Source organism: Falco biarmicus, chromosome 3 (genome assembly GCF_023638135.1).
Source record: "Falco biarmicus isolate bFalBia1 chromosome 3, bFalBia1.pri, whole genome shotgun sequence".
In the NCBI taxonomy this organism is placed as follows: domain Eukaryota; kingdom Metazoa; phylum Chordata; class Aves; order Falconiformes; family Falconidae; genus Falco; species Falco biarmicus.
Window position 1 is genome coordinate 72,254,598 of NC_079290.1, and position 10,128 is coordinate 72,264,725.

Genomic DNA, 10,128 nt, shown 5'->3' on the forward strand with positions numbered 1-10,128 from the left:
AACCATTACTTTTAATATGTAAAGTAGTTGAAGCAAGGGTTTTCCTCTGTATGCTTTATTCCAGGACCACCAGTCTTCAGTTGCTGTGCATACACAGACAAAAATACAGCTGTTCATAGTAGAATCATTTGGTCTTGCGATTGGACACCAGATAGCAAGTATTTTATTACTGGCAGTCGGGACAAAAAGGTAATTAACATGAAAGGAATTTTAAAAGCCTAGAATTATTTAAATGTATTTTAGATTAGCAAATACTGTGTTCTAATGAGTCCGTATTCTATAAATACACAAAAAGCTTACTGTGTGTATTACCACAGATATCAGTGAGACTTTCATATGCTAAATAAAGTGTTTGAATATGTATGTACAAGACTGTGGTCGGCCAGTTGGATTTTCTCCCATTCTTTTTTCATACTGTAAGACAAGCACCTAACTCCCAGGGGTCTCTTAAGTTTTTCTTTAACTTTCATAACAGAATCAGGTTTTGTCATCAGTATTGTTAATGAAATCAGACAGACTGTCTAAAAAATTGAATCTTTGTAGATAGATATTTTTTAGTATTTTCAACATCACTTTGTTCTGTGCTCTGGAAGTATTTTAACTAAGTTATTCCTTATGTTTTTGTAAATGCATTTACAGAAAGATTGAAGTGAAAAATCCTAGATGATTCTCTTTCTTACAGGTCATTATCTGGGGCCAGTGCAATTTATCTGTGACTACTGAAGGGGATGTGTTGGATTCAATCAAGCCCTGTTCAACAGTACTGGATGCTGGGGATGCTGTTACTGCAGTTAGTATCAGCCATGTCCTTACTCCCGATGGAAGGTATTGCTGGTTCTCTGTAATGCTGTTGTGTTTAATTTAAAATCAGTATGTTTTCCCCTTTAGAGTTTTCTGTGGCTAAACAGCACCTAAAATCTACCTGTCAATCATTTTGACCATTCTTTGACTACTTTTTTCTTTCATAGCCGCCTTTTCAGGTGCATAGGGAATTCTCCAAACAGTGTAACAAGGAAAAAAGAAAAAGGGGGGTACAGGGGGGCATGAACATACTGGAAACACATTCGTTCTTTTAACAATATTGACTAATCTGATGTAATAACCTTATTTTTTTCCTAACCCAATATATTTTGCAGGTTTCTGCTTTGCTCATTTTTTATGAAGTAGCTTTGATTTAAATTGTGATTATTATTTTTTTTCCCTCATGGAAAAGTAAATATTGATTTGAAGGGGCAAGGTACAACACAGTGTTTGAGTGCTGGTTCTTTCTGGCTTGCATTAGAGCCAGCTTCACTGAGCTGCCTGCTGTAATCTCTTTCAGAACTAATGCAGTTATTCTCTTGACAGATATATCGTCGCAGTAGGCTTAGAGAATGGGAAGATTATCTTGTACACATGGAAGCAGAGTGGGCAAGAACCAGCACTGGCTGATTGGACCACATGTGTTGAGATGCATAACAGGTACGTCTTTTGAAGGAAGTTAGAAGCAAGGAAATATTATTCTTGAGACTAACAGTGCTGGAGTTCTGTTCTTATAGTATAAAATCATATGAAACTGGTTTATTTGTATATCAGAAATTGTTAACCTTTTAGGAAAAGGTTGGTCCCTGACAGTCTTAAGATGTGTTTAAGCAAAACCTGGAAATAAAAATATTGGTTATTTAAATTTACTAAAAACCCCAACAGACTCCAAAGAAAACCAGGAGGGGTAGGCTTAAATCCCCAAATACTTAATGCTATGCATATGCTTTGAGAATTATTAGCCTTTGTTGCTCCCGCTTCAAAAAAAAAAAAAAAAGCAAGCTTTAGAACCCTTAGCCATAAAATAAGATGATAGAAGACACTGAAGAGGGGAGGAAAGAATCACTGTATACATCAGCAAAACATTTTGGAGTGGATTACAGCAAGCTTTCAAGAGCAGCTTCTAGCAGAAACCAAAGGAATAACAAGCTATACGTGGTTCTGCTGCGGCGACAGCTAGAGAAACTCTCTGTAGAGAGACTTCGGATGTTTCACTGGAAGCACTCTCCTAGATGCTTCTTTCACATACTGGCATTGGTAGTACCAGAAGTGAAAGCTGATGGTGGCTTTGGCCTGTGTGTGCTTGAAGTGCATCGGAAAGAGACACTAGATAACAGGAAATCGCTGGCTAAAGGCCAGAAATCTGTCATATCTCAGTAATTGAGATGCTAGACCTGCAGCTTAATGCGTTAAAACTTGAAATCAATAGCTGTTTAAATTATTGATGAGTGAGAGGATAAAACGTCATTAGAGTTAATGACCCTACTTATTTTAAGATCTTAATACCTGCTGGTTGCCACAAGTCAGTTTTTTCTCAGTTGGTAGTGTTAACGGAAGAGTACTAATTATATAAATGTTGATGTTTACATTCACATGCCCAACTGTGTTTGACATTTTGCAGTTATGTATGGATTTCTTTTTGTTGCAGCCAAAGTCATGCTCTTGCTGTGAAGCGTTTATGTTGGAGACGTCATGCGGGTAGAGCTGGACATAATGATCAGAACAGCAGCGAGTGGTTGCAGCTTGCAAGTTGTGGAGCTGATCACTGTGTTAAGATATTCAATGTCAACAGATTTGCTCTTTAGCAAAGACAGCAGGCCTGTCTGTGCAAAACATTTTATTTCAGTTTTTAGCTATTTTGATTGTTGAATTTTCTGTTTTCTGCTGTGGAAAGTGAAATATCTGACATATTAAAGCAACTTGTGGTAGTTTGCAATATCAAATATTTTTGTAATTCTGCAGTTCCAAGAATATGAAGTATTTTATATGTTTTGGTTGGTGACTGTCCTGGAACTGAGGGATGGGAGGTGGTGTAAGGCTTGGGAGAAGGATAAAGAGACAGCTTTGTTCATTGTGACTCCAAGGGTAGGTGGAAAGCTACCAGTACTTGGGTTCTTCTGTGCTTGTGATTGCAAGTGGAGTATTGAATTGTTTTGAACTCCTTATTCCTATCAAACTTACCTGCCAGCTGGCATGCCAGTGCTGGCATGGTGTGTTTAAGCGTGTGCAGTTAACCAGAGATCAAATATACAACTTTCTCTGATGGCCTTCTGAATGTGTATTACAACCCTGGTACAAGTCTTAGACCACCTTACTTTAGAAGGAGTAGTTTGTGTTTGCATGCTTGGACAGGCCTGTTGGTTTGTTTTTATTCCTTCTTTCTGCTGTGCAGAGTGCGGGGCTCATGCTTCTTGGTTTCATGGGTCTTAAAGCCTAACTCACAGACCACGTAAATCTTCTGGTGTCTCCTCTGTGTACTGGTGAGCCTACTCTGAGCAGAGTGCCGTAGAAGAGCCACCTATTTCTTCCTGTGTTTGAGTGCTGTCCTGTACAGTTTGGGCTGGAAAAGCTTCCAAGTATCACTAGGCAGGAGCTAAGTGGCGGCAGCCATCCCTTATTGTTGCCTTTGGGCTCCTCCTGACTTTTGAGTGCTCTGTATCTGTTCTGGTGAAAAGAGGTTAACTTAGTTGTCCCATAGTGTTGTAATTTATATAGAAAGGTAATAGATGGTGAATACTTCAGAAAGAAGCTTTTACATCAGCAGGTCTGTATCTGATTCCAAAGTCTAATTTAGAAATTACTGAACTTTGGGAATGAAATTATTTTTGTTCCAGAACCACTTGCTACCCAAATTGGTAGTGCAGAAGTAATGGGAATGGGGTTTAACTTTTTTAGTGTGTTGCATATTTAGATGAAGAGTACAGTTCTTTCAGAGTGGGCTGAACTTTTTTCAGAATAATTATAGGTTTTTTTAAAGGTTTTATATATTTCAGCTTTTTATTTTCAATTCTGGTTTTCAGCACTAAAAAAATAATTTAAAAAAATTAATTAGGGGAAGAAAACCCCAACTTCCTAATAAAGATGCTTTGCTACATTTTGCTTGTGGTACCCAGTGCTTTCCTTACATGTGTGCTTTAAGAATTTGAGTAGTGTATTTTACTTGTCTGGGAATTTTTAAACCACCATAGACTGTATCCTGGCAAAAGAAAGACATGGCTTATCACTCATGAGGTTTCAAAAAGCTGCCAGAAGTGGAACTTTATTCCATGTCATGATTGTAATTTGGTGTCTTACCTACAATCTGATGACAATACCAGATAATACTTTCCAATACTAGTACATCTTGCCATGCGGCCGCTCTTGTGTATAAGCAAAAGTGAAATGTCATAATAGTTGTCCCTCTCTTTTATTTTGTTAAATGCTATCATTCGGCAAGCACCAGGTATTACATGATTTAGTAATCCATTCCATTGCTCCTGGGACTTCTGTGACTCAATCACGGTAAAGAATATACCTCATTGTTACAACTTTAAATACATCAGATTAGGCTGTTATTCTCTGAAGTCTAAATGTTTGTAATAGGCACTTTTTATTTTCAATTAAGTTAGAGGTTGTCAAGAGACACCTTGACACATAATTAATATTTTTTTTATGCATGAAGTTACCTTTGTTCACATATTACTTAGCTATGCATTTAGTGGGCGTGACTTTTACATATGCCTTTATAGGACATGGACCTGTTGGAGTGAGTCCAGAGGAGGCCACGAGGATGATCAGAGGGCTGGAGCACCTCTCATGTGATAACAGGCTGAGAGAGTTGGGGTTGTTCAGCCTGGAGAAAAGACTCCAGGGGAACCTTATAGCAGCCTTCCACTACCTAAAGCGGGCCAACAGGAAAGCTGAAGAGGGACTTTTTGCAAGGGCATGTAGTGATAGGACAAGAGGGGTAATGGCTTTAAGCTGAAAGAGGGTGGATTTAGATGAGATATTAGGAAGAAATTCTTTACTGTGAGGGTGGCAAGACACTGGACCGTGTTACCCAGGGAAGCTGTGGATGCCCCATCATTAGAAGTGTCCAAGGCCAGGTTGGATGGGGCTTTGAGCAACCTGATCTGGTGGGAGGTGTCCTTGCCCATGGCATGGGGGTTGGAACTAGGTGGTATTCAACGTCTCTTCAAACCCAAACCATTCTATGATTCTAAGATTGTCTCAGTAAATCCACTGAAGTCTTTTCAAACCAGCATGTAAATCAGCACCAGGTAACAAGTCAGAGACTGATTTCATCATCTCAACTAATATCAGAAAATTATTTGGATCAATTTAAGTGTGAGAGCAAGGAAAAATCAGTGTAATTATAGTGGTCATTCTGGGGGTAGCATTGGCTACCTTTTAAACAGCAAAATAGTAATTCTTTAAGATTATTATAATGAGTCCTTAGAAAATTTGGGGTTTTGTTCAGTTTCTTTCATCTAAAAAATGGAGAAGAGCAAGCATTTCCCAGACGTTTATTCAGTCTACTTCATTATTTTTTTATTGGTTTTATAAATGCTGCTGGAATCAAATGCCTTCTTGCTATTTTTCCTTTGTTTTGCCCTCAGAACTGTCTTAATTAGTTTTTATTTGAAAGACTTTACTGTTAATTTTGTCCAATGAATGACTATTGCTTTTATTTTCTTCCATGCGCTTTTCTTTTGTATATACTTACTCAGAGAGACTCTATTTAATTCATAGTATATATAGTGCATACATTCATGTACAATTTCAGATGTTTTTTAAAAAAATCTAAAAATTAAGCTTTCAGTCATATTTACCTGACTGACCTGACAGTAGTCCTGTTTACCTACCAAAATGTCTAACTGCCTGTATGTATCCATTTTTATTTCTACATTTTATTCTATGCTTCCCTGGTGCTTGGTCATTGCTGTTCTCTCTTGCAAAGTGCCATGCCTCTTTCCATTCCTACCCATCTTTTTGTTTGGGTTTTTTTTTTTTTTTTTCTAAAAGTGTGATTATTTTTCATGGCCTTCCCTAAGTGAGAACTAGTTTCGCTCAGGTGTATCTTGGAAGATGGAGTTAGCCTCTCTACTTTGCAAGTTGTTTGTATCATCCTCTTTATAGCAGATAGTTCAATGTCATACGATAAAAACAAAGTTGAGGGAAGTGTAATCTTTCCTGTTTCTCCCCATTTATCTTCCAGACTGTCAAATAAGCCCTGCCAACACCAGTCTTAGGAAGCTCCAACCTTGCATGACATAGCCTCTGATATTGCATTTGTTTACCCTTGACAATGCGATGCGAGATCACATCCAATGGTCAGGGGTAAAAACTTGCTGTCTGGAATCATGACGGTCCCAGCCTCACACTACCCTTTCCTGCCAGTCCTAAGGTGAGGTGTAAGGACAGGCTGCCCAGGGATGCTGCAGAGTCTCTTTCTCTGGAGATATTCAAAACCCACCTGGATGTGACTCTGTGCCACCTGCTCTGGGTGACCCTGCTTTAGCAGGGGTTTGCTCTGGATGATCTCCAGAGGTCCCTTCCAACCCTGATCGTTCTGTGATTTTGTGGCAGTATTCCAGTGATGAAAGCCCAGAGGCAAATGGTACACATCAAAATGCACCTGTCTACAGCAGCCTAATCCTCTGCATGAATTTTCTAACTCCAGTAGTGTCACATATTTCTGAGTTTCTGTCTTTGTTTCTGTTACAGGTTTGGACAAGGGCAGTGTGTTTACTTTAAACCTCTCTGATCTAGCAGGATACAAAGCTGATGCAGCATCTTCTATAAACAGAGGCTCTCCATAGCACTATTTGCGCTTTACTGTCCAGGTTTTTTAGCCAACCTTTGCATCCAAAATGCGCAGAACTGGGTCTATGCAGGTTGAGAGAGCTAAGCTGCTTAGCGCCTCTGCAGCCCTTGAGTGCTACTTTCTGAGGTACCATGGGCCGATTGGCATATGTGCTCATGTACCTTACTGCTAAATAATAGCATACATTTAATTAAATGTTGCTATAAGCACTGATGCAGATGAGGCCTTGTTTCCCACAGATTTGGGCTCCTTGGAGGTTGTGGGTTTTCATTAGTTCCTGTGCTAAGTTACATTTTAGAGCTTTTACGTGTGGATTTTCGTCTCCAGCGTGTGGGCCCAAGGTGCAGCTTCTTGTCTCGACACCGATGGAATTTTTTTCTTCTATTTCAAGCCTATAAAATCTGTGGCTTTTTACCTTTGAACATGCTACCTTTCAGACAGCCCCAAGTTGAAACAACCTGTTTGATTAAAATAATGCTTAAGGATGTGTGCTCATGTGTGTAAACTGAGAGACAAGACTGGTGTGCTTTTACAAGACCAGGGAAAAAACTATTTACAAATATCTAACTAAAGCTCTGACAGAACACCAACACTCACCTGATATTTTGCCCTTATGTAATTAATGGTTTAATTGTCTTTGTTTTAATAATGATCTTTACTGATAAATAAAAAGCTTGTATGATACCAGAAGAAAAACAACACAGAAGATCCAGCTTTAAAATGGGTTTATTGTTTCGTCCATGTGGTTGCTATTGAAAAATATCACAATAGTGGTATCAGGTTTTATCCCAAAATCTCAGTTCCAGGGAGAAAATTGCTTCCTACGCTGCAGTTGGTAAGTTTCCAATGTATTTATTTTTTATTTGAAAAAACGAGCTGTTGCATCTTTCTGCATCAACTATAGCCATAAATACATTTCAAAAGCCTGTAATCTTCCCAGTCTGAATCTCTGTGGCATTTGCTCTCAAATACTACACACCATAGTGTTTATTTCAACTCCAGTTTTCATTGTAAAGTTATATTGCTGCTTTATCTCCCCCTACCTGATTCAAAGGCAGTGTAAAGGAGCTGGTGCCATTAGCCTCTCCAAGGTGTCCCTTTGAAGACTTGCTGGAAGGGGAAGGAGAGTGTCATGTTCTGCAGCGGGAAATCTCAATTCTGGCATGTTTATGTGGACAAAAAAAAAATCCATTTATCGCAGAGCAAAGATGTTTAAAGACTTCTTTAAGCTTATAAATTAAAGTGCTAGTATACAGGAAAGACAAGCGGAGAAAACAATTTGTAGTTTCTCTGGGGCCTTTTCCTTTGGTTTAGTGAACATGTAGGAGCCCTTACACATCTGCTACTGAAAGTGAAGCTTTAGAATTATATAAAGATCAAAACTTAAAAGACTTGACACTAGTCAAGTGCATAACTGAAAATTGTTTTAACTCATTATGAAACATGCGTTAGAAGACGGTGTAATAAACTGTAGTCTTTTGGACTAGTCTGATATAATGCTTTAAGAAATGAGCTGTTGGCAATGTATGTGCTGCTCTGTCATTCTCTGCTTGTACAGCGCCATGGAGAACAAATGTGAGGTATTTGTTCCTTGTTGAGAATGGGGTTGAAAAAACTGATGGGCTAAACTCAAATTTTGTGAGGAATATTCTAATAACCTTTTGATATATTTGAGGTAAAGCCATCCCATCAATATTTTAGATGCACACTATCAAAAGTATTTTATTGGCTTTACACTTGTTCTGAGACTTCAAGGCCAAGGGTATGAACAGTTTTATGTTGTCAGACTTAAAGGAGTAGGATTGTCTCGTTTTACAGTAAAGGCATCTGAAAATGCAAGTAAGAAATGGCATTGGTCTTGTTTATAATCTGAGTTCTATAACCAGAATCAAATGGTTATTGAGATTGTGCAAAGCCATCTTAAATCTGTCAGTCCAGGCTGTAGGCATCCTCAAGTCTGTGTTGGGCTGAAAAAGGTGTGCTAACACTGACCTTAGTGGTGAGGACATGTGGACTCCACTGGGATCTGGAGGACAAAATGAGCTGCTCGTGTAAATGGAAGATGAGCGATGCTGACATTCAGCCCTAGGAACGCCTGCCTGGGCTCCATGTGGCAGGCTGTCTAAACACTGCTGGCAGTGGCCAGCTATCAGTTCTGCCTGTTTCTTCAGTTATGAAATGGGAAAGAAGGAGCAGGTTCCACATCATGCTAAGCCTTAAAAAAAAAAAAAAAGGTATATTCTTCTGCTGTCATCTGTCTTGTGGGCTGAGACTTCAGAACTAGAAGCTGGTGAAAATTCCAAGGAAGTAAATTATTGAGCTCTCAGCTATTGAAAACATCACTTTGGCAACTGAGTAATCTCTGTTTTCCCAAATATTTAACGGGGGGGGAAAATAAGAATGCTGTGAGGCTCACTGCCGATTGCAGTTATTGCAGAGATGAGGGAAGAGGAGGAAACAGCTGTGTCCTCATTTAGACTCAAATCTCACTTTAAAGAAGAAGTGGCTGTTGCAAATAAGGAAACTTTAAAATAACTGAAATGGGCAGCAAAAATATTGCTTCTCTGTTTTAAGGAGCATCTGGAGCTGTACAAAGGATGAGACAAAATCTCTGACAGTACAAAAATCAGAATTTGCCTTTAGTGCGTTAGGAAGCTGTTGGAGGTGGGAGTTGTCGAGCGTGGTTTAGCCATGCTGTACTCACCAGGATCTACAGTGGCGGTTTAGAGGTGTCGGGGCGGTGTGTTTACCCCATGACTTTCCCAGCCCTTGATCCTCCAACCATTCCCACTTCTGCCCTGTGTACTGGCACATCTTTGTGCAGCTGTGGGACCTTCCTTCAGACACTGCCCTTCCCTAGCCAGGGACTGCCATTGTGCCTGTGCCAGCCACCAGGTTCCCCTTATCCTGCTCCTCCTTTTTCTGGTAGAAAGCCTGGAGGGCTATGGGCTCCCTTTGCAGTTCCCTGATACACTCAAACACAGCTCCTGTTCTTACCTAGTGCGGCCAGCTCTGGTGACTGTATTTGAGTAGCTTATACTCAATGGCATTTTCAAACTTTGCTAGCAGCATCATTTTATTTTTTGCAGTAAGTCATCTGTTCTGTAATGCAATACATGATCTCTTGCTCTTTCTGGAAGGAATTTAGGGTAGACCATATGACAAACCCTGATGCTGTACCGTAATAGCGGGGTCAGCCCCAGTACCCTGGGGTAGCTGTACCAACTGGGCATGCCCTGGACTTGAAGTCCTCTAAGAGAGCTGCTCCATGTATTTGGTATTTGTGTGATTCAGCCAACATTACTGCTGCACAGACAAGAGGAGAGGAGGTGTTATGCCTGAGGTAATTGCCATGTTACGGTAGCGTCACCCTTATATAGACTCCAGCTGATCCCAACTGAAATAACAAGGGATGCAGCAACCAGATTTTTTACTGCAGAGAAGCTATTTCTCCTTGAGTCAAGAGCTTGTGCAAACAAGAATGCCTGATCTTGTGGGTTTTTTTCTAAGCTTTCTCTCTT

General features: G+C 39.7%; 1 protein-coding gene across 2 annotated transcripts in view; it reads left to right on the forward strand.

Annotated features, from left to right (window-relative positions):
- The window catches only part of ELP2 (elongator acetyltransferase complex subunit 2), a 45,674-nt gene extending 41,779 nt beyond the window's left edge, over positions 1 to 3,895 (forward strand). The window contains exons 19-22 of one of the 2 annotated variants that reach the window (XM_056331678.1): positions 65 to 189; positions 683 to 825; positions 1,348 to 1,461; positions 2,450 to 3,895. In XM_056331678.1, the coding sequence (XP_056187653.1) occupies positions 65 to 189; positions 683 to 825; positions 1,348 to 1,461; positions 2,450 to 2,606 (539 nt within the window). In that variant the 3' untranslated portion in view covers positions 2,607 to 3,895. The remainder of the gene's footprint in view (positions 1 to 64; positions 190 to 682; positions 826 to 1,347; positions 1,462 to 2,449) is intronic. The other variant, XM_056331679.1, reaches the window with a different exon arrangement.
- Positions 3,896 to 10,128: the final 6,233 nt, after the last annotated feature.